Genomic DNA, 25141 nt, shown 5'->3' on the forward strand with positions numbered 1-25141 from the left:
ACAAAAAACTATCCACTTATTTTCCTCTGCTATAGCTGAGCAGAGGAGGGGAAATTAAAACAAAAACTTCATGAGTGAGATAAGGATTAGGGGAAAAACTAAGGCAAAACAGGTTCAAAACTCAAACAGTATAAAGAAGACTTATTGTTAACAGAATTAAAAGTAAAAAGTAATGAGAACTAAAATAAACCTTTAAAACACCTTTCCTTCCCAATCCCTCCCTCTTTCACACTGACTGTGCAAGGAGACAAAAACATGGGGTTTTGGTCAGTCTTTGTCACTTCCTAAAAATCTTCCTTCAGTACGCTTAAGGAAAGGAGTTTCCTTCTTCTGCTGTGCCGTGGGATCCTTCCCATGGGGATAGTTCTCTGTGAACTTCTCCAGCATGGTTTTAACATTCACGAATAGCAGCCCATCCGACCTGTTGTAACATGGCTCCCTCCCACGAACGGTGCAGTCTTCCCAATGCTGCACATCGTGGGTCATTTTAGTTCATGGGGTTTAGTCTTTTAAGGATAAGCTGTTCTAGTTTGGAAGCAAGGGCTCTCTATCTCTGGAAGAAAGGGTCTTCTCTCTCTCTTCGAGTTCCTCACTAGATTACAGCTTTTCAGCATCCACGTGCTCCAGCATGAGCACTTTTCCTCATGGGCTGAGCGTGGATCTCTGCATCCCCCCCCATGCACTTCATGAATTACAGGGAAATAATTTGTTGTATCATAGTCCTCACCACAGCTTGCAGAAGAATCTCAGCTCCTATGCCCGAAGCACTTCCTTCTCCTCCCTCCTTTCACTGACCTCGGTGCTGCCATGTTGGTTCTCCTCACATGTCCTCACTTTTCCTCTTCTCTGACTCAGAAGAAAATTTTTGTCCATAGGTAGTATTGTTCTCAAGTTTTATCAATTGAAAAGTTCTTATTGAGCTTCGCTATGCCAAAAAGGTTGATCTCGACTGTGTTCCATGTCGGGGAATTGTTTGCCATGTTTTTGTCGTTGGCCACGTGGTCCCTGCCGGCACCACATGGGTGGCCCTGGGCACGTTGCTCCTGCCCTCAGGAGGGCTTCGGCCTTGGGAGGGCCCCAGCCGTGCAGCCTCCCCTGGCCCCAGGAGGGCTCTGGCTGCACATTTTTGGCCATGCCACCCCAGCTGCACGGGCATTCCCAGTGCTGGTCACAGCACCTGCCCATTGTCAGAGCCTTCAGCGCTTGGCTCTGTGCCAGACATAGTAGAAGCTTTGAGCAGCTTTCTCCTGCCCACAAAAAACTAGACTGTTTTTTTAAACTAATACACTCAGGTTTTACCCTGCTTGATAAGAAGGAAGAAACTGAAGCTATAACGGTGATGGTAAAGTTCAGATAAAAGTGAGTAATAAAGAAAATTATATGGAGGGAATAGAAAGAAATAAAAACTTCCAAGCAAACAACTCTGAAGTATAGTCCAGATTCCAACCAGCTCAGAGCTGAGGAGAAATTCTTTCATCTCCTCCGCAGTTGATGTGCCATAGACTACAGAGCATTATTCATGTGGAAGTTAAATCCTTCAGAATCTCCAATAGATAAATCACTCAAACTCCACTTGAAAGATACTACTGTTCAATAAAGAAACAGTAAGACTGAATAGGATGTACAGAAAAGTTTGGTTTGTTACTGAAAATATGTTAGGCAGGCTCAAATTGAAAGAAAACTACCATGACATGGATAAGAAAGAGGATTTACAGTATCACATCATTGTAATAATAGCAGGCATCTTTAGGAATCTTTAAAAAATCCTGTGAGGTGGAAAAATGAATAGAGAGAAGAGGAGAAATAAAAGGAAAAAAACCATTAAAACCCCAAACTGCTTGGACTTGTACGATTAACATCAAAAAAGAAAAGCCACAAGAAAAACAATCTAGCTGTTTTACAAATGAGCAATTAAACACAGTAGAGTTCTCTTATTTGCCGTGGGATGGAAATAATTTTTGTGATGGCAAAGCCAGAGAATTCACTACCTTCTACATCACTAAAAAATCTTGATAATACTGAAAGAGTTAGCAGAATATATGAGGGGGTAGAAGCACAAGCCAAAAGGAAAGGACTTATAAGTTACAAATATTCATAAAATTACAGCTGAACGAAGCTTGTTACTAAATATGCAAAATAGTAAGGATAGGGGAGCAGCAAAAACAGCATTTCCATATTGATACTACAGGATTATAGTTTGTTGGCCTAAGTTTCCTTCCAGAAAGAAATCAGTTGATTCATAAAACATTCAAAATAATGCAGAAACTAAAAAAAATATTCAGTGCGATTTGAACAGATTTGTATTATATTGTGTAATATGGTGTATTTGTAAGTTATATGAGGAGTGGCTGAGGGAGGTAGGCTTCTCTAACATGGAGAAAAGGAGGCTCAGGAAGGTCTTTCTCATTCTATTCAACTACCTGGAAGACAGTTGTAGTGAGGTGGGGATTGGTCTCTTTTCCCCAGTAATAAGTAACAGGACAAGAGGAAATGGCCTTAAGTAGTACCAGAGGAAGTTTAGATAGAACATTAGGAAAAATTTCTTCACGGATAGGGTTATCAAGCATTTGAATGGGCTGTCCTGGGAGGTGGCTGAAGTTGAGGTACTGGAGGTATTTAAACAACATGTAGATATGGCACTTAGGGACATGGTTTAGTGGTGGATGTGGCAGTGTTAGGTTAAAGGTCTTTTTCAATCTAAATTATTCTATAATCCTAAAACCAAATCACAATCAAAGCTAATCAGTCCAGTTGTATAATCATGAATCTTATCTACTGATGCCAAGTTTGGAAAGGCTGTGAATATATTCCACACTGATGCTCAAATGTTTTGCTAATTAACACTTGCACTCAACAAGAACCGGAAAACTCTTCAAATCTGTTTAAATAAAAAATTATTTCTTTTCCCACGTAACTTTAACCTTGAAAGTTGTCTTGGGGTGACTTTATGATGTTGTATCCCATATCTCTGCCCTATGCCCAGAAAATAATTTCGTGCCTTTCTATGCCTTTAAACTGAGCCTGAGAGGGGGAAGAGAAAAAAAAAATGAGCAAACTCTTCAAAGCAGTTTACAGTTTGTTTCAAGGACGCAGAGATAGAGACAGTTCTCTGTGTTCAGCTGCGGCAGCAGAGGGAGAGTGGAGGGAAGCACTCTGCTTGCTTTCAGAGCCAGTTTTCAGCCAGTTTTCAGCTACTTTTTCTCCAGAAAGAGAGACAGAGAGTTGAACTTTGCTTTCCTGGGACTTTGGTTTTTTTTCCCCTTCTTTTTTGGACTGTTTCAACATCAGAACACATCGGGACCTTTTCCACAGAAGTGGAGGCCCTAGAGGAGGGGGCCCCACCCTGTCCCAGCTTTGAGGAGGAAGAGAGAGTCTACCTATGGAAGGACTCTGAAATTTTCCCAGGTTTTTTTCTCCACAGTAAGAGGTTTTACTATTTAGCATTATTATCCTCTCTGGTGTGTTTGTTAAATAAATAGTTTTTATCTCTTTCACTTTCTTCGAGGAAAATTAGTTTTTTCCTGAGCCTGGTGGGGGGAGGGGTGGTTGTAACCTGCCTTCTCTCAGAGGATATATTTCCAAATTTGTCCAAACTGGCACACAAGTAAAACTGGTTGTAGAGAAACACAGAATGCAGTTACGAAAGTTCTTAACTAGTTAGAAACTGATAAGAAGCCACAGCCCAAAGATAGTACTTTCAGATTTTTCACAGAACATCTTGTCAAGTCAAAGTTCCTACCTCCCTTTCCCTCTCATTCTTTGATAGCTGCATCTGTTTTAGCATCTGAGATCGCTGTTCCATCATAAGTGTCTTCTCATACGTGAACGCAGAAATATCATTTTCAAACTGCAAAATAAATTGGCATTAGAAACACCAGAAGAAAAGTACTACTTGGAAGAACAACATTTAGACAGTGTATCTCATACCTGTATTCATTCAGTGGTCCTGGATGTTTTCATGGCAATAGAGTAATCCTAAGCATATAATTTATCAATCACTTCTGTCCTCATTCTTAAAACTTAATCTTCGAACAGCAATTTCATACAGTGACCTATCCTACTGTAACAATACTATTGTTGTTTTATCTAAATTTTAGGTACTTGGAACAGACTTTCCACTATTCTGTTCCAACTAGGCTGCCGAAGTGAGAGTTGAAAGCAGTTATTTAAACTGGGCCTGCATTGCCTCCCACCTAAGCATGTGTGTACACTTGTTTGCTTAAAAACTGTCCAGAGGCACAAATAACACATTATCCTTGCATCAGTGAGAAATGTCCATAAACAGAAGCCATTAGGAAAAAATTCTGAAATATATTCTCACATTGGCTCAAAACTAAAATGCAACACAAAAATCTACAGCAGTCACCTGTGTTGTCACTGACTTGTAAGGTATCTCTTATCCTCTGGAAGATTCCCAGAATTAAATATTACCCACAGCAGAAAAGAATAAATTGTATTTCTGTAGTGGTTTAACACTAGCCAGCAACCAAGGCTCATGCAGACTCTCACTCACTCCCTCACAAGTGGATTTGGGAGAGAATCAGAGGGATAAAAGCTAGAGAACTCATTAGTTGAGATAAAGACAGTTTAATAGGAAAAGCAAAAACTGTGCACACAAGCAAAGCAAAACAAGGAATTAATTCAATGCTTCCCATGGGCAGGTCCCCATCATGCATAATGGTTACTTGGGAAGACAAACTGCATCACTGCAAACATTCCCCCCTTCCTCCCTCTTCTCCCCACCTTATATATTGAGCATGATGTCATATGGTCTGGAATATCCCTTTAGTCAGTTTGGATCATCTGTCCCAACAGTGTCTCCTCCCAACCTCCCCTAACTTCCTTGTCAGTGTGGCAGTACAAAAAGAAGAAAAGATCTTGGCTCTGTGTAATCCCTGCTCAACAATAACAAAAACATCTCTATATTACCAACCCTGACATTTAATCAAGAACAAATCCAAAACACAGCCCCATACCAGCCACCATGAAAAAAATTAACTCTACCCCAGCTGAAACCAGCACAACTTTCTATACTGTCTTCTGCTCAAAATCCAACCAAGGCTGAGCCTTTTTATGGCACTCTGTGTTCATTCAACTGTACATGCCACAGCTTTTTAGACTTTCATATTTAGTAGTCTAAGCAAAGAATAGTAAATCTTTCACATGTAAATTTTTCCTAAGTAATTAAAACAATTCCTAAAATTGTTTTATGATTGATTAGCATGATAAATCTTTTTAATAAGTTCTGGTGATTCTAGAAACTAGTGGTGGTAGAAGTTTTGAACCAGTTTACTCATCTTCATCCCACTTCAGAATGAGCAGAAGTTTTGGTTGGTTTTTTTTTTCCATGCGCCTTACTTTGGGCATTATGCTAGTCACCTTTTAGTGCTGGAAATTACATCCTTAGTTTCCAAAAAAAGTGGACCTAGACAGAGTATAGCTTTAGTCCTTTCCTCTTAAACAGTTTATGACCCACATTTAGAAAAGGAAAAAAGTTACAAAATTCATTTTGTCACTACCTTGACTTGTGAAACTGTAGCTATACTGTCTTGCTGTTCAGTGCTGGCTGAGGCTGGTGATGCCAAAAACAACTCTCATTTGAGACTAGGAATTCCTTATTCCAGAGAGGTATTCTTCCAGCAGTTAGAGACATGGACAAGTTCATCCTGTCCCATACCATCTGTCATAGCTTATTAGATTAAGCACATTCAGCCTTCCATTTCACTGCTTGCTAAAAAGTCAAGCTTTTTCCTTCCTGAATGAACCAGCTCTATGGACTAGTCCTCATAAATAAAGTAAGAATTAACACATCAAACATCTCAAACTCTGCTTGACAAACCCATTAAACTCACCACCATGTACACTAGCATTGTAACACGGTAAGACAACGATGCTTATCTTCTTGTTCTCTGTGGGTCTGGAATCTTTCAATTTCTGTATTTGGGCTAATGTCTCTTTATTTGAAAAAAGCTAAATCTGTTTTCCCAAGTTTAGTCCCAGTATCACCTTAAAAATATTTAGTAACAAACCATTTCAACAACTTCCACTTGAGCATTCAGTCTAAGATGGTATAAGAACATCTGAAGATCCTTCTTCATTTGAATACTATTATCATCCATTTGAGCGACGGTGAAGATACGCATTTTACATTTTCTCCAAACCTACCAAAAAGATACATTATAACAGTTTGTAACACGGTGATTGCTACTACCATGCATAATTTGAACAACGTGAAGGAGTATTGAATTAGATATGCTTAGAACCATTCAGTGCTAGAAAACTAAATCCCAGCCATTTTCTGTTGTCCTTGCCTTGTGCTGTCGAAGGAGAAAAGGCAGCAACATCAGCATACCACCATCATGAACAATCCACCACACATCTGTATTTCCTTCAGTAAAACGTTCTTGATTTGTTGGAAATAAGTCAATGTTTTTAGCCACCAAAAGTGCTTGTTGAGCTGCAGTTGTTTCTCGTACAGTATCTGTAAGGGAAAACAAGACATTTAATCAAGAACTCCTAGTTTTCATTTACAGATTTTGCTTTTGTTTATAATTCAAAAGTTTCAACCCTCCCAGATTTTGCTGAGGCAAAAGAGGAATATCCTAGGTGTCTTGGCAAAAGACCTGGGTGTCTTGGTTCCAGCGGTTATTCTACACCACTTCATGCCATTGCTGGAAGCAAGGGGGAGTATTTTCCCAAGAGAAGGGGTTCCTTCTGGTCAAATAAACATGGTGCTGATTCCAAGGTGGAGGGAGTGGTTGGGTGGCACCAGTTCCAAGGCAAAGGGAGTGGTTGTGTGTCGGGGTCTCCTCCCCCCGCCATGTAGCCCTAAGGGGAGACACGGGGGTTCCCTGCCCCTGGTCAGCCTCGTTCCCCATTGGTTGGTTTGTGTTTCCTGCGCGGGCAAGGACCCTTGGTCCCGTGACTGTAACAGTTCCTCGGCAGAGCCCGGCCATGCGGCTGGGGAAATAAACATCTCTCTGAAACATCTATCAAGAATCCGTCTATATATATTTCTTTTCCACAGGACTCCTGGTTTGATATAGGCGTGTTACAGTATCCCCACTGTAACAGTTGTGGTGGCATGGCTGCAATCAGGTGGAGCTCCATGGTGAGCATTTTTGCATGTGCATCATTCTCTCTTTCGTATGCTTTTTGTTATTAACATTGTTGCTGTATCCAGTATCTTGTTCTTAACCTCTTATCTTTACCTTTTGTGCCTCCAATTCTCCTCTCCAACCAGCCACAGGGGAAGAGGAAAAGTGAGCGAGTGGCAGCATGGTTTGGAGTGTGTTAGTGGGAACACTTAACTGGGGAGTACTATTCCTAAACCACAGAAGTCTTTATTTGGTATCTGAGGTAAGGCACAATGGGTTGAGATAACAACAGACTGCCCAGAGCGGGTTGGAAACAAATTTGATCCAGGCATTTTTTATTTTAGGTATAGAGCCACTGGTCACAGTGTTGCATGGTCAGTTTATGTGGGAGTCTTACCTAAGCCTGTATATATTCCTGTGTGCACTCCTCATGATATTTTTCAGAGTAGCAAGAGGGATCAGGATTTCTTTGCTGATGTACCCTGGGATGTCAATTTATGACATGATAACGTCAAGGGTCATTTGGGATGTATCTTGAATGTTGCTCTCCGACTCTTAACCTTGAGCACTACCTTTGCATGTTTATTAATCATACACACTCTGTGGGGAGATCAGGGGAGGATGATTTTCCCCAGCTTTTCACCCCCTTTTCCTGGCCTTTTCCACGCCCTTCAGCCTGTTACATTTTGAGAATCTGAATTCTGTTTAGATGTTAAGGAAATAATATTTTTGGTGGTAAGCCTGCCATGTGTCCTCAGTCTACACCATGTTTAGAGTGAAGGAGTTTTCTAGGGACGTTATTCAGAGATCTGCCCCAAGGGTCATGAGTGACATGGAAGGTGGGAGAAAATGGGCCAGCTTTTGAAGGATTATTGTGCTCTAATGGTTTGGAACGTCACTCCTGAACAACTACAGGACCCTGGTAAAGTGACAGAATACTTGAAGGAAAAATGCTGCAGCAATTCCAGGGAGGTGTGAAGTTTTGCAGCGTGCTGGGCCCTGGCTACTATTTACTGTGCATTCCTTGATACTAGAAAGCAGTCTCAGGGGGAAGAGGAGGAAAGCAGACTGACAGGCACTGTAGCCACTCAAACTGCAGCTGAACCAGAGGAACAACCTGTGCCAGTAGCAGTTGCCCCTATATAGAAAAAGAAATCCAAGACAAAATCAGTTCACTTAGTGAGGTATGAAGAGGAAGGCAGGCCCTCACAAGAGGAGGAACAGGCAGGACCAGAGATAATCACCCAATCCCTATCTCCAGGTGAGCTGTGAGATCTGCAAAAAAAATTTCAGCCACCAGTTGGGTGAGCCCCTAGTGACTTAGCTGCTCTGATGCTGGGATATTGCTGCTGATGTGCAACTACATGGTAGTGAAGCCAAGCAACTGGGATCCCAGACTTGGGATGCCAGCACTGGCAAGGGGATTGGGAAGAAGACAGAAACGCAGCCTCTGGAGGCAACTGCTGTCAAGCATGAAGGAAAGGTATTTTCACAAGGATGACCTAGCACTGCGCCCAAGCAGGTGGACCACCATGGAGAAAGGTATCCAGTACCTGAGAGAATTAGCTGTGCTGAAGGTAATCCATAGGGATTCAAATAACAAACAGTCCCCTGTAGATCCAGATGAGGCTCATTGTACACAATCCACATGGCAGAAATTTGTACAGTGTATGCCATCATTGTATGCCAACTCATTGGCACTGATGTCAATGAAAGGAGAACAAACAGTGCTTCAGGCAGATATCTGACTCCAACAACATGAAGATCATCTGAAAAAGGGCTACTGGCATTATAACTGGATATTATAAAGGGATTCAAGCTTCTTCAGAAGTGATTGGCACTAAAGTACAGCTCCTCCTGGCATCCTGAATGCCAGTGCTGGACTAGATATTCAAAGGGAGAATCCTTTCCATACATCATGCCACTGACGTTACATGGAGTAAGTGGGTCACGCTGATCACACAGCAAGCTTGAAGAGGAAACCCCAATTACACAGGGATCTTGGAAGTCATCACAAACTAGTCCAAAGTTGAAAATTTCATACTAACATCAGAGGAGGAAAAGATGACACCTGCTGAGGAGGCCCCACCATATAATCAGCTACTGGAAAATGAAAGGTGTTATGTTCTCTTTACTGATAGTCCCTGTCATATTGTAGGAATACATGGAAAATGGAAAGCTGCTCCATGGAGTCCTATGTGCTGAGTCACAGAAGCTATTGAGGGACAAGGTGGATCAAATCAGGTTGTGGAGCTGAATGCCATCCAGCTGGCTTTAAGTAAATGCTCTGTAGCAGTGGCTAGAACTATAGAAAATGACCTACTGGCAGCACAGAGGCAAAGCCACCGGGTCTGCTGAATTGTGCTAAGACATCGCTGCCTGGGTAGAGAAGGTGGCTGTAAAAGCATGCTGTGTAGATGCATACACACCCCAAAGTCATGCTATCAAACAACATCGCAACAACAGACAAGTGCATTGGGCAGCCAAGAATGAAGTCTCTCAGGTGGATGTGGACTGGCAACATAGGCTGAATTATTTCTGGCTCAGTGGGCCCATGGTATCTTAGGTCATCAGGAAAGAGATGCAAGATACTGATGGGCCTGTGATTGAGAAGTGGACTTAACCACGGACAATAAGTATGGACTACTATAGATACACCAGTCGTGAGCTCCTGATGCAGCTTGCAACCAGCCCTCCTGCCCTGGAAGACACCTAGGACAGATAGAACCCACAGTCATGGACTAAATGAACTCAAGAGACATCTTGGAGGAATGGATATTTTATTCATTACTTTTACCTGTTACTTTCTGTCTTTGAACTGTTTTTTTTTTATCCATGTGAGGACATTTCCTCTTATCCAATGTCTGCTATAGATTCCTTGGGTGAGCAATATTTTAAAAACATGGGAAATACAGATGGACTGATCTAAGTGGATTGCCTTAATTTATGTTTCCCTCAAAGAATTGGAATAGTTCTGACAGTTTTCTTTTACAAAAACTGAGTTGAGGCTTCCCCAGTTTTTCAAAACTCAAGAAAAACTGTGAATAACTACTATGTTTTGTCAGAACCCAAAGATAATTCCTATGTTTATTGCCTCTATCAACTGCTATTGTTGCTGTTGACTGTTCCTGTGCAGGTGCTACTCATGAGTCTTTAATTTCTACGTCTCCCTGAAACACTTTTAAATGAAAGAAATGGCTTTCTGTTTGTCCTTGGGTATCAATATTATTTCGCCTCAACCTCAGGTCTTTCAGTGTTCTTGGAGATTTTGGGCTGAGTACTGCTTTCCCTGCTTTTGGAAGTGCGTGCTCTGCTCCCGTTCGCTGATTAACATTTCTCTGAACAAGAACTACTTTGTAACAATTTCACTAACCTAATTACACCAAATGCTAAAACTAGGTGTTCTACTTGCTGAGTGTGAGCACACATTCTGATACCTAGTGTTCGCTTGAGCTCAAGTGGCACAGATTTCTCAAGGAGAGTTTTCTTCCAGTTGATATATGTTCTACATTGTGTGAAGACTTTGGAGCTGCAGGCTTTGCAAATTAAAGTTTCTTGAGCTGTGGCTGGGAGTATTCAGATGCCGTGACTGCATGTCTTAGGAAGTGTGATAAGTCCACACCATTTATTGGGCACTCATATACAATAAGTATTCATCTCTTATATACCTTCTGTGAATGTTGTCCTAACAATAACAAATCATTCTGCGAGTGACTGACTAAATACTCCTGTAACTCTAACAAAAATGATACAATTCTGCAACTAGGTTTAATCAACGTTGTTCTGCTTCATGGTAGCATGTTGGTCTGATACATTGTACCAGTTCTTGTGTATGTATCCTCAATGTTGCTAGAGGAGCCTTCGCAATCAAGGAATGGTCCTAGAAGGGACAAATGTCTGGACTTTTCTGGAAAGTTATTCTTTTTTCTCACCCCAACTTTCAAGTCCACTTGAATTATCACTTTTGGGAAAATGAGCATAGGAAAGCTCTGTGTGACATGCTGTGAAATAGGAAAGTGATTTCTATTTAACAAAATATCTAAGCCAATTTTATCCACTTGTGCTGGCATGCACAGTTCCACAATTAAGTTGTATGCATCGCAGTGCTCAAGTCACTGTCACTCCATATGTCATGCTGAATAAAGGACACAAGCTGTTGAGTGCTCATTAAGAGATTAAGTGCTCTTGATTGGCAGTTACAAACTAATTTTGGACTTTCTTCTTATGTTTCACAGGGGGTAGGTAGATGCTAATTTGGAGATCTAGTCTTATTTTACGTCACTTCTCAAATTCCTGAAATTTAAAATTCTCTTGTTTCATTAACTCTTCTTAGGCTTCAGTTTTATCTCTAGATCAGTCTGTTACTCTTCTTCATTTGATTGAATACACATAGCATTCTTTACCAAATGATACTTACTTTTAATCTTTGATCTGCTTTCTCTTCTGCTTCTCATGCACACTTCCGTATATGCTTACCGATTGTAAGATTTTTGTTAAAAATCTGGGTATGAGTACCCTATCTTTGGCCACTAATGGTTCAAAGTCCATCTTCTATTTTACTCAAGGTTACTTCTTGCTATTATAAAAACTTAAAATATTGTACTTGAATTCCCTAAAGTTATTCAGGATGTCTGAAAATTGGCTATTTGATCATGCTGGCAGTCCATGGGAATTGTTTATTTCCTGTAAAATCCTTTGCCTTCTTGACAGGGCAGGAGAGTATCCACTTTGTTTCCTCACATATGATAGGACAACTTATCTCATTTTCAAATAAGAATCAGTGTGGGCTGTTCTCACAATCTTATCAAGGTACAGAACCAGTGTTTCCATAAATGTAAGCTCTCAAAAGTTTCTGGCTTTTTGACCTATCAGTCTTCAAACAAATATGCTTAGTTTGCTGGGGAATTTGAGCCATATTCTGCTGGGGGTTTTTTTGCTTATCAGTGATCTTCTGAAGTCTGGTTACCCTGCTTTTGTCAACATGTGGAAATCTTTAGCCATGAACAGCTGAATCCTGAACTGTTATCCAGGATTATTCTGTACAGCAGGTCTCAAAGAACTCAAGTTACTGTTAAGTAGGATTTCTTTTTCATATTGCTCCTCAAAACACAAGAACAAGAAGTATTAGTATATACTGAGATTCCTGGAACCTGGAAGTAAGTTTCCTTATTTTTTCACAATAGTACATCTGTGTGCCTGCGCAATGGAAATGTATGTTCTACAAATATATTAGAATTTAATTCTATATTTTCCTTTAAAGGAGGAGAAAATTTTGCAGGACGCATCTCACACTACTGCATTTTTACTGGCATGGACTGGAATGCCCACCAGTTACTATTGGTATTAATCATACTGGGAAATGTAATGATTTTTGTGTAAGAAAAAGGCATCTGATTCCTAGGATTATTGCATTCTCACTAGTCGATATCCTGAAACAGAGAGATGACACTGATTTTTGTTTTTTCCTCGACCTTGTAGATAATCTCTGGAGTGCCTATTCAGAAAAAGGATCAATAGTTGAGAAAAAAGATCAGCCATCAGTTGCTGGATCAGAAGAGTCAAAAATGGGTGGACTTCCTTATGTTTTTACAGACATCATGACCTACTTCACAATGCTTGTAGGGATTTATTTCCCATCTGTGACAGGTAGATACAATTATTTTTCTTGCCTGAGAATGTGTACTTATACCTGGAAAAAAAAATTTCATGTGAAAATTTTTCATTTTCACCAATCTTATTGGTGACTCATTCTGTTGCTAGTTTCTGTGTCCAAGTTTATATACCTAAAACCTTCTGGTGCTAGGGAGACATGGGTCATGGCTGATGACTTTTGGAGGTTATAGGACTTAAACAGGAAATCTGTTTAAGGGCCATTTCTATGTCTGAAAAGAAGGCAAAATCCTTATGGGTTACTAAATGCTTATTCAAAATAAGATGCATACCTTTATAATACTTTAATCTTCAAAGGCATGAGAACAGTTTAATATTCAAATGATTCTGCAGGTATTCAAGCTGCCTGGTTAACTGCCTGGGCTTTGTTTAAATGTCCAATATTTTTTTGCTACACTAACTGTGTAGACTTTTTTGTCAAGCTTAAACTAGTTGTATTTCATTTTCCTCAGCTCACGCTTGACTGAAACAGCCAGACATGTTTTTCTTCTCAAGTCCCAGCTGAAGTAATATCAAGTAACAGAACAGAACTCCAATAAGAAGCTGCAGCACTGTTTGCTAGTATTATCAAGTGGAAGTGTCCCTTTGTATTCATTGTTTGAACCCCACTGCTCCCATTTCTTTACTTCAGATGCTTACCAACATTTCATCATATCTGAACCCATGGTTAATGTTTCATTCCATGGAGTTTGACAGTGTTTTTGCACTGGAGCATCTTGACATTAGCTTCTATGTTTTTGCTTCCAGTGGTCAGGTCAGTTCTAGGAGAGATGGCAGAAATAGTTATTGTATGGGTTTCTTTCCCTCCTATGACAGTATGTTCTACAAAGTACTTCTGTTCTCTTTTTAGATTCACATACATGTGTACATGTGATTTTTCTAACCATTCTTTTTCTTGCCTGCTCTTTTCTTTTTTGCTTCTAAGCTTTTTTTTGTTAGTTTATTGATTTGCTTGCATATGCTATTTTGATGGTCTGTTTAGTAGAAAGTCAGTGCCTTAGGTCACACTGGCTAAAATTGCTAAATCCCTATTAATTTATAACATCCATCCCCAGTATTTTGCTACTCCTTCATTTCAAGAATTATTCTGAGGTTATGCTTGAAAAATATTTTTTTTTAATCTGTCTTTTTACTAACCTTTATAGGATTTGCTTATTCAAGTGGGTAGTAACACAGATTTCTGAATAAAATGAAGCTATAAATTGACTATTTGTGAAGGATTATATTATACTTTTGTAGCCTGCTCCATTGGTAATCCCTGAGTTAAATTTGGCTTAAAATTAGATGTTCATATTCTATTAGTTAGTAACAGGGAGTTATTGCTAATTGTTTTTATGACATAAATTTTGTCTCTTTTTAAGGTATTATGGCAGGTTCAAACAGATCTGGAGATCTAAAGGATGCTCAGAAATCTATTCCTACTGGAACGATTTTGGCTATTTCAACTACATCTTTTATTTGTATCCTTTTTTCTAGTCTACATTTTGTAGGTGCAACAGAATTTTTACCGGAAAGTCGTTAGAGTTCCCTGAGTATAAAATGAATGAAATCTAAACTGAAAAGAAATATTTTATATTTGTCTAAAATATCAGTATTATTTATAAATATTATTAAAATATGTCAAAATTTATTAACAAATATATGTATTCTATATTCTACTAGTGCTTCAAATTCCAATATATAATTGATGGTTTTAGTCAAGCGATCCAACAGTTTTTAGCATTATGTTTCAGTTGGCAGGTGGTTGTTATACTCAGTATAACCAGATCTTAAACCAAACAACCAGCAATTGAAATTGTCGGTCCTTCAAAAACCTAATGTACACAAGTACTTGCTTATTTGTATGAGAAAATACCTGTTCTGTTGCATGATATATGAACTGGCTACTTCCAATACTTCACAAATCGCTATGAGTCGAATACAGTCATGAAGAACATAAACTAAAAAATTGTAGCATGGAAGAACGAAAAAAAACAAACAAAAAGCAACCAGGAAATGCACACACATACTTTCATTGTTGTGGATGTTTTCATTTCATACCTAGGTGAAAAGTGGTGGGGTTTTTTCTATGTGATTTTTTTAGAGAGTAATCTTCCTTCAGTCTCAGTAACAGATCTCTCCTGTATAGTGTTGTTTGGTGCCTGTATAGAAGGTGTGATATTAAGAGATAAGTAAGTCGTATTCAACTTCTAATATTACAGGGAGTATAATCATAAGTTACATTAATAGGACTTATTAATGGCTCTTCTGTGAAATATGCATATGGTATATATTTATTTTGCTTAGGTTAAAACTGGAGGGAAAGCTTGTCTGTTAAACTGAGATGGCTGCAAAAACTGGTCAGGTTACCAGACTGTATGCCTTCAAGAAGCAGAAGCAGAACCTAAGATAAATGTTTGAAGTTGAACCAGCCTAATAAAATGTCCTTGACAAAGAAACTCATAATTAGTATTTGCAGAACTGATGCATGGGGATAAGGGGATATTACTTTGGGAGAAGTAATAGGCTTTTGAAGACCAATTAAAAAATTTGGGAGTTATGTGACAAGGGGACTTTATAAGACTGCAGTGCACCATCATGATTTCCTCTAGACATATGACTATTTTTTGTTTTAAAATCTCAGTTGTACATCAGGAGTCATCTTGATTTTCAAGCATGTAATTGCCTGACAAATTTAAGGCATAATATGAAGGATGAAGGGAATAAATGTGATGGATATGAGCATGAAGAAAATCTCCAGATTTTTATCAATTTCTCCATTAGGAGAAGTTGGTTAAGATGAAATTTTTGTCAGGTTTCACATTTGTTTTCTTGCTGGTGTCTGGTTCTCTTTTCTACTGAGGCCCAGGTTTGCTTTTGGTTGTGGCAGTGGGGTATTGTTTAAAAGGTGGTGAAGTTGATGCTGAGACTACTTATTTCATTAGTCTAGAAGGAAAACCGGAAGTTAAAAGCTGGTTTCTAATCAAACTAATACAAGAAGCAGCAGGTTTCTTCCATGAAAGGCTTTTGACATTGTTTCTCACAGCATCCTCATAGGTAAACTCAAGAAGTGTGGAGAGTAAGGTGGATTGAGAAGTGGCTGACTGGCAAATCCCAGAGGGTCATGGTCAGTGGCAGAGTCTAGTTGGAGGCCTGTGTCCCCCAGGGTTCTATACTGGACCAGTAGTATGCCCTTGTGGCCAAGAAGACCAGTGTAATCCTGGGTTGCACTAGGAGGAAGAGCATTGCCAGCAGGTCGAGGGAGGTGATCCTGCCCCTCTACTCAGCCCTGGTGAGGCAGTATTTGGATTGCTGTGTCCATTTCTGGGCTCCTCAGTACATGAGAGACATGGAGTCCCTGGAGGTCCAGTGGAGGGCTATGAAGATGATAAAGGAATTGGAGCATCTCTCTTACGAGGAAAGGCTGAGGGAACTGGGCCTGTTCAGCCTTACGAAGACACAACTGAGAGGGGACCTCATCAATGTATTTAAGTAAGTAAAGGAGGGGTGCCAAGAAGATGGACCTGGGCTCTTGTCAGTGATGCCAGCCAACAGGACAAGAAGCAATGGGCAGAAACTGATGCACAGGAAGTTCCACGTGAATACAAGGATGAACTTCTTTACTGTGCGGGTGACTGAGCACTGAAACAGATTGTCCAGAGAGCTTGTGGAGTCTCCCTCATTGGAGATATTACAGAACTATCTGGATGCAATCCCATGCAATGTGCTCTGGCATAACTCTGCTTGAGCAGAGAGGTTGGATCAGGTGACCCACTGTGGTCCCTTCCAACCTTACTCGTTCTTTGATTCTGTGATTTTCACTTTAAAATTATATTGCCGCATCAGTGAAAATACCTGGTAATTGTTTCTTCAAAGTAAATATAAAAGTCAAATCAAACTGCCTAGGAAATAGTAAATGAATTCTGAAATAAGAAATTAATGCAGAGCTAATATCTATAAACTCACATTTTTTAAATTTACAGGGCAGAGGGGAAGGGAATTTTCCAAGCTGTTATCTATCATTAGAGCAGGTTGCATAGCAGCAAGAGCCTTGAATCCATGAACTTTCATTTACATTGCTGCCAGTTTTTATGTGGCTGAAATCCATCAGAATAGTAAAGTGTATGGATTTTTAGTCTGGTTTAAAAACTGGGTTTTGAGGCTTTTTTCATTATGATTGTTATGTCTGCAATGGGAAAAAAGTAGGTTGTACATTTTTCTGTTTCTTACATCTCTTCAAGTTATTCCTATCCTGTGTTTAGTTAAAAAAACAGGCATTAGAATTTGAACAAAGAATAAATGTGTAGTTATATAAATCTTGATATAGAAGCACACTATGGGTTTTGTCCTATAATTTTGAGGAGTGTGATTTACATTTTCGTTTCCCCTCTGCTGAAAATATATGTAGTCATGCATCCAAACTTGGGCATAAGCAAGAATTTGAACACTGACTTATTTTATTCACTTTATTGCTGTGTTTCTTGACCCTATTTTAATAGCAGGTCTGAAAAGATAAAAAGCACTTAATTTTTCTTAGTTTTTATCTTTTTTCATTTCTGTAGACTTTTCCTTTTATTTTGGAAAACCTGAACTCATTGGAAAAACATAATAGTGAGATATATATATATATATATATACGGTAGAGATAGCCTTAAAATAAATTTTGGCTGCTTACTAACAACAGTAAGATTGAACTACAAGAACCTTACTTGCTTTTAAAACAAAACTGTCAATTCGAAGGAGGGGTGAGCAAGGAATAACATTTTTGTAGTTTATTCAAGTCATGCCTAAATTAACATTAAGTTAAGTATCAAAAAAAATAGTGGCGGTAGTATTGGATGGGACACTCAGGACTGTGATGAAAGCACCTCTTCCTGACTTCTACCCACTTGTTTGCTGTAGTAAATTAAAAATTGCATCAGGTAGCAAAACAGCCAGAAGATGTGGAAAACTCAAAATCGTTGTGTCTAGTAATTTCTCTGTTTACTTGTTGTCTGTCAGTGTCACACTTTTAAAAGGAAGGGCTAATACTTTTTGTGAATCTCCTGCTTATGCCCCAGGGTATACTTGTATTACTAGTGGAACAGATTTCTGCCATCTAGTTCCTAGCTGTCACAAGAATCTGTAAGATACATATGTACATACTCCTGCTATTGCTGTTAATTCTGAAAAGTTTGCCAAGATATTTGGTAATTGCTACATAACTGCTTAGAGGCAGCACTTAATGTGAAGCAATTTTACTGTCTTTAAAACAGCACGGTAAAGAGAGATTGCTTGGTTGGGAAATCCTATAGTGTGTACTGTAACATAGTGTTTATTGTTAAAAAGTGCTGTTGTCCAAAAACATTGAAATGTGGGTGTTGAAACTATATTAAAAGTTATTTTAATGCTTACTGATTCTTTTTTGTTTTGTTTTAATTATTTTTGTTTCCCCTGTTCTTTCCTAAGGTTTGGAGAAGCAGTTAATGGAAATCTGGTGGTTGGTACACTGGCCTGGCCTTCTCCATGGGTTATTGTGATTGGTTCATTCTTTTCAACATGTGGCGCTGGTCTCCAGAGTCTCACTGGTGCACCCCGGCTGTTGCAGGCCATTGCAAGAGATGGCATTGTACCGTTTATTCAAGTGAGATTTCTTTTGTTCTTGTTGTTACAGTACTTCCAATGTGACTTCTATTTTGACAAAAAAATATGAGGCATTATTTCTGCTGTTCCTGTAGAATGTGAAGAAAAGATTTGGAACTCAGTTCTATTTGTGTAGAATAATAGATCAGGCTATTGTAGGACAAAGTTTGAGCTTCAGTACTTTTGTGCAGTGCAATTTAATTATGTTTGTTCTTACACATGAAAGTTAGTGGTTCCAAACTGAGAATATAGTATTCTATAAATGGAAATAAATGAACTAAGAAGCAACTAATAACTGAAATTCTAGACTCCACGCTGTGTTTACTGCTTGTATTTGTGAACAGTTATTTAATCTCACTATGGAAATGCATAATACTTCTCATATTATGGAGATATAAACCTACTTTTTATTCATTTTTGTAAGGTAAACGAAGTCAGCAAAGATATAACAGTAGAATTCTATCCCACTACTCCAAACATGAAGATTTGTTCCAACACCTCTGTGCATGTTTTAAGAAGAAATAAATCAGATTTTTCTCAAAGTAAGGGAGCTGGCAAACAGAAGATGATGAGAGAATTCTTGCTGGCTGCTTCTGCAAAACCTAAACAACAACACTTGAATTAAAAATTAGTAAATAAGGCTCGGAAAGATAATAGTGTCTGGAGAGTAAAGCTGTGATCTCTATGGTGAAGTTTGGAGTTTGAAAGCTTACCTCAAGACTTGCAAGAGTATCAGTATCTGTAATGGGAAGTAAATACACTAAGTATGCTAGGGTGGAGGGACTGAGTAGTGGTGGAGTTCGATTTGTCAACACAAAGGGGTTATAATGCAATAAGTTGTAAGTGCTGGGTAGTATAGAGAAAGAGAAACAAGAAAAATTTACTTTTGCCTGAAGAAAAAATTTGGTACAGAGAGGGTGACATTATAATTACATGTCTTCAGAGTTAGACTTGAAAGGAGTGAAGAATCAAAAGGAAAAGATTTGTGGTTTGGGAAGTGAGAGAAAGGGAATTGAAGAGAAGCAGTATATTTAAAGAGGGATTTGACACTTGAGGATGCACTTGCAGTTTTGGAGTGATATGGCTACTGCATGGACAATCAAGGAAATGAAAGGAGATTATTATAGAAGCAAGAGTATGACATATTTAAGGAAAAAAAACCAAAATACTTGAAACATGAGTAGAAAAAAGGGGGATTTTAATATAATGGTAGGAAAATTGATGGAGGACAGGAAGCTACAGAAGACAGTATGGAGAATGAATAAGGACTTAATTTCTGTAATTGAATGGAGAAATACAGAAGAGAATAAATACCACTGGAACTTCAGGCAAAGCATTTTGCTATCTGTCACCAGTATAGCTGGATAGAATTCTCCACAAAGGAAATTGCCACATGCAAAATGGTTTTGGGTAGGGCTCTGTGCAGGATCATAGTCTTATCCAAGTCCTCCTTATGTTATTATGTTGATAAGGACTGAATTGACACCTCATTTCTGTGTTACAAAAAATACTGTATTAACTTTTTACTGGGCATAAATTTCTTATCCATATGGTTTTTAATTTATTTAAGAATATTTCAACAACAGCTGCAATTGTACTTTAATGTTATGTAGTCATTGCTTACATTAGTAAGCATATTTAATATTGGAAATATGTGTTCTGCAATTTTAGTTTTGATTTTTCACAGTATAGATTGCATCATTTTCCTTTGTAACCAATGTCTACTTTTAGTTCCAGTTAGAACTAAGTAAGTTAGTTCATGATTTGTACCATGGCTCATAATTGTATAATGAACAGCTTTCCCTAATCTTGAATTGAAATAGATATTTGGTCATGGAAAAGCAAATGGAGAACCAACTTGGGCTCTGCTCCTCACTGCTGGTATTTGTGAAATAGGAATTTTGATAGCCTCATTGGACAGTGTAGCACCAATTCTTTCAATGTAAGTATGAGTGTGGTGTTTTGTGTTCTTAAGTTAAATAGTATTTTATTTTTAAATTAAGTAGGTAATTATTTTTCTTTTTGAAATAATACGTTAGACTTTGTTTTCTAGCAAATTGTATTTCTATTTGATCCCACAGATAATATAAAACAACAAAATGTTTTGGTTGAACTGATTTCTAGGCCCAAAAAATTTTTTCCATGACAGAGGTCTTGAATGCTAATAAAAGTATGTTCCACTTTTAAAAAAACTTGGATTTTCAAATAACAATTACTGCTATTTAAGTAAAGTGCATCTAACAGAGACAGAAAAAACAATTCAACATTTTAGAATATGAATAGAATTTTATTTTATTGACATTGTCCAGAACATGATACCATCTGAGCTACTATAGAAAGAGAAAATCAACTCTGTCCCAGCCAAAAATGATACACCATGATTGTCAGTTATTTGCTGCATTTGTTTCCAAAATACATGTGATACCATATTTTGAGGCCTAATATTCTATAAGTAATCTTAATGTATGTCTTGTGTTCTCTTGGCCACTGTAAACACAGTGCACAGGAAAATGGATCCATTTCTTCCCTTTTTTGGATTCTGTTTACATTTTAAAGCACATTTGTCTAGTACATTTCTTATTAGAAAATGCTCTTCCTTTCTTAACAGGTTTTTCCTTATGTGCTATATGTTTGTAAATCTGGCTTGCGCAGTTCAGACACTTTTGCGAACTCCCAACTGGAGACCTCGTTTCAAGTATTACCACTGGTAGGGAATATTTCTTCATTCAAAAGGGTTAAAACTAACTATACACCCTAAATTGTTGATTTTATTGCAATAATAAAACAAAATCTCCTTTCTGACCTAAATGAGTTAGAGCATAATTTTTTTTCATGTGTTTGGAATAGCACCATAGTAATAACATTAGCCACATGTTTTCATGATCAGTGTAGCTGGTTTGGAAAGGGGTTACAGGATGACATTTTATTCTGCTTATAAGCCAAGAGATCTTCTGTGTGAAAATGGGGATGAAAAACCATAAAATCTGAATTGTGTATATACTTAAGGAGAACTGGTAAAAGTGTTCAGGAAGGTTAGGACAATTTTGATTTTGGTTGTGCAAAAAAATATACAAACCCAAAACTTCTACAGAAAAAAAATCTCTTTCAATATACATCAGTTGGCTCATTGATTATGTGATGACTGGTTTTAAAATATGCTTTGGACATAGCATTTGGTAACTGAAGTCAACCTTTTAAAAAGTGAGTAAAGATCAATAACACAAAAGGTGAAAGTGTGGGGTTTTTGTCTAGTCTTTTTTAATTATGTTAAGAGTTTAAACATTTCAAACTAAGATTGGGAAACTGCTTTATTTTTTTTTTAACTGTATGTTAAAAGTACATAATTTAATTTAAAGTAATTCTATTGAGAAATTTTACTGCTAATATAACCTTAAATACTAGAGCATTTAGTAGATAAGCTGCTGTGATTTTAGGATGTAAGAGCTGCTTATGATTTTTCCTTTCAAAGAGTTGAGTGAAAATGGAATGTTGCAGTTTTAGCTTTGAAAAAACTTGTTGAATCTGCTCCGTAGTTACATACTAGTTTGACACCTAACCCTCCAGATACATGCATTTGGCAACAATTCATTTTTATATTTTTCTCAGAGACATCCGTGAGGCAGCTGATTCACTGTGTGACTACTTCTAGCCAAAGCAGGTGTTGGAATGTTCAGCTGCAATTGGGATGGCATTTTGTTTTTTGAGCGAAAGTAGAGTCTTAGGTTAATTCAGACATAAAAGAGCGGCTATTATTTATTTAGACTAACTACAAGACTGCTGTGCTCAGAACTGGTAGAAAGCATTCCCTTAGTTTAAAATTTAACTCAATGTACTAAAGAAGCAAACTAAAGGTACCAAACCAAACTTGGGTCTATTGACACTCTGTCGATATAGTCAAAGCTAACTCTAATTTGGAAATTGGGTGAAAATGAATTTGGGAGGTTGTATGTGACTAAAAGTATACACAAAACTGTCCATTTTGAAATTATTTACATCTATACTTGATAATAAGTGTGGGCAAACCAGGCATACAGACTTAAGTCTGGCAATACTTCTGTAATTTTTTCAGCTTAGTCATTCTTTCTTTATAACTTTTAGAAGACTGTTTTCTGTATTCTACTGACTTGTGTTATTGCTGGAGAGACAGACCACAACAGAAGTGAGGAATAGAATTGATGAGTCAAATTGAATTTAAACTAATCAACTATTTTGGTGGAAGTAACAAAGTTGTTTATTACTGTTAGAATTTTTTTAGCATAAATTCAAATCAACAGTAATAAGTGATAATATGTTTTGAAACAGACCTTACTTGGAGGTATTGATAAAGTTTCAACACTGACAAATGTAATAAATATATTATTATATCTAATTCAGATGTATTATTTATGTCACACAAAGGTTCGGAATGCAGTTTTTTCTTATAAGCTCAAATTGGGACAATGTATTTTTGCTTTTATAGTAGCTAAAAAATAGCCTTTGAAGGAAGAAAGGCCTTTCTGGAAGTTATATAAGAAATTATTTTTGTAGAACATTTGCATGCCTATTTAAAAAAATGGAAAAAAATGGTTTCTTTTAGGACTCTTTCATTCCTGGGGATGAGTTTATGTCTTGCCTTGATGTTCATTTGCTCTTGGTACTATGCTTTGATTGCCATGCTAATCGCAGGATGTATATACAAATACATAGAATATAGAGGGTAAGACCATATATCTTATTTATTCTATATTTAATATCTTTACCACTCAGCAAAAAGCTGTTTTATATGAAAGAGATACAACTGAAGTAATAAAGTTCAGAATATTCTTTGAAACAAGGTAAGATCCTATCTCTGTTAAGGCTTGTAAGTTTTCAGATTTGAATTTCTCTGGAAGCTCTGTTCCAAACTTTTCAACGGCCAGAACTGATAGAAATAAGAACCAATAAGTCTGGGAAACTCTCATTGGAGCAGAGATGATGGTGTAAACTTTTGGCACTTCATGAACATTACCTCTCAATATCAAGCAGCAACTATTACAGAACTGTAAATTATTATTACCTTGTGAAGAAGCTCAAACTCTACTTTTTTTTGGTGTGTGGACTTGATTACTTTCTAGAATTAATCTTTAAATTGCAACATACTTTGCACTGTATGCATTTGTCAAGAGATACCTGTAGGACATGCTGAGCAACGATGAGTCTTAAAGAGCATGCTGTGTTCATAAAAAAAACTTCAAAAAACTAAACCAGCAAACAACACAAAAAAACTCCCCAACTAAACAACATATACAAACACTACAGGAAATTATGATCAGTAAATGTGCATGCTATCCCTTTCTAAGGAAAGATACCTTATGCTGAAAGAAAATAGTAAGATCTTGGAGCAGGAAATTGAAGCTAGGCCACTTGTTTTGATGAGTGATTAAGCACAGCTCTTAAGTGGATCAGCCGGTATAAACTGCTCCACCCTGTGGATTCTCCATCTTTTAATATCTCCATTTCCAGATTAGTTGCTTTCCTGGATTTTAACATCTCAATTTACTGCAGTAATGATAAGGAAATTGATTTCCCAATTTTAGTGAGGAAGTCAGATTAGATGGTAGCAGTTCTGCTTGCCTGTATGTATATAGGCGCATACATAAAATTATGTGTAATTCCAAACTCGTATATAGGTTCTACAAATGTTGGCACATACCAGGACATCTACCTTGTTGAAGGAGATGCTTTGCTAGAGGTAGCAAAGTTCAGAGAGAATTCATGAGGGAAAATTGGAGGGAGGGTGGGCAAGGGAGATGGACCCCTTGCCATTGTAGAATCCATTCTTCTGACCACTTTCAATCACCAATATTCTAATATTGGAATTAAAAGGACTGGAAAATGTAGGGAGATTGAAAGTGGTCAGGAGAATAGATGGAGCTTCAGACTTTCTGGGAGAGAAGCTGGGAAGGAAAGAAAGTGGAGAAGGCTGTAGTGGTGGTGCTGACGGCAAGATAGGTTACTAATCCATGTGAAGTCAAGTTTCACTTACTAATTTTGCTGCTTTAAAATAATTCCTTTTAACTATCCTTCACTTATTCATTCTAGTGCTAAAAGGCAACTTAAGTAGCTCTCACCATTACAAAAATGCTTTTGAAGTATGAATAAACTAGACCATAGTAAATATTTATAAACACAGAAAAAATTACCTTGAAAGGACCTGAAACTGCTTCACCTTGGTTAGTCTTCAGTCTTGATTTAAATCTGCAAGACAAGGTTTTTTCATGCATTCATGCAAAAAAAAAAGGATCATTTTTTACATCCATTATCCTCCACATGAGAAAAAGTATTTGATTTGTATAAATAAGTGGGACCCTGTTAACTGAATCTCTTTTGTATCCTGAAGAGCGGAAAAAGAATGGGGTGATGGAATCCGAGGATTGTCTCTGAATGCAGCTCGCTATGCTTTGCTTCGTGTTGAAGACGGTCCTCCTCACACCAAGAACTGGAGGTAGAGTCCTATGTTTTTCAGGATCGCATAATTCTTGAAATATGTAAATATATTGGGAATACTTCTAGTAAAGCAGTGAAGTAAAGACAGAGTGAAATTCACCATTAAAATAATGTTTTAACTTGGGCATGGCAATGATGTCATTGCAATACTACTATTTTACTGAAATGGAATGTGACTTGTGGTCAGCATCTAATCAACTTTGCTAGAAGTATGGGCAAACTAACTAGAACTTAAATCCATATGGTGTTGACATGGTTTGCAAAAGTGCAGAAGATTTGAAATGTTTGATTATTTATGGACTTTTCAT

The 25141-nt window shown here is 37.8% G+C and overlaps 1 protein-coding gene across 1 annotated transcript in view; it reads left to right on the forward strand.

Annotated features, from left to right (window-relative positions):
* Positions 1 to 25141, forward strand: part of LOC138105157 (solute carrier family 12 member 7-like) — a 64894-nt gene that overhangs the window by 30614 nt on the left and 9139 nt on the right. Inside the window, exons 4-11 of the mRNA XM_069004837.1 lie at positions 12576 to 12743; positions 14129 to 14227; positions 14881 to 14938; positions 18195 to 18369; positions 20192 to 20310; positions 20977 to 21075; positions 22945 to 23064; positions 24727 to 24831. Coding sequence (XP_068860938.1) covers positions 12576 to 12743; positions 14129 to 14227; positions 14881 to 14938; positions 18195 to 18369; positions 20192 to 20310; positions 20977 to 21075; positions 22945 to 23064; positions 24727 to 24831 — 943 coding nt within the window. The remainder of the gene's footprint in view (positions 1 to 12575; positions 12744 to 14128; positions 14228 to 14880; positions 14939 to 18194; positions 18370 to 20191; positions 20311 to 20976; positions 21076 to 22944; positions 23065 to 24726; positions 24832 to 25141) is intronic.

Source organism: Aphelocoma coerulescens, chromosome 2, assembly GCF_041296385.1.
Source record: "Aphelocoma coerulescens isolate FSJ_1873_10779 chromosome 2, UR_Acoe_1.0, whole genome shotgun sequence".
Lineage (NCBI taxonomy): Eukaryota > Metazoa > Chordata > Aves > Passeriformes > Corvidae > Aphelocoma > Aphelocoma coerulescens.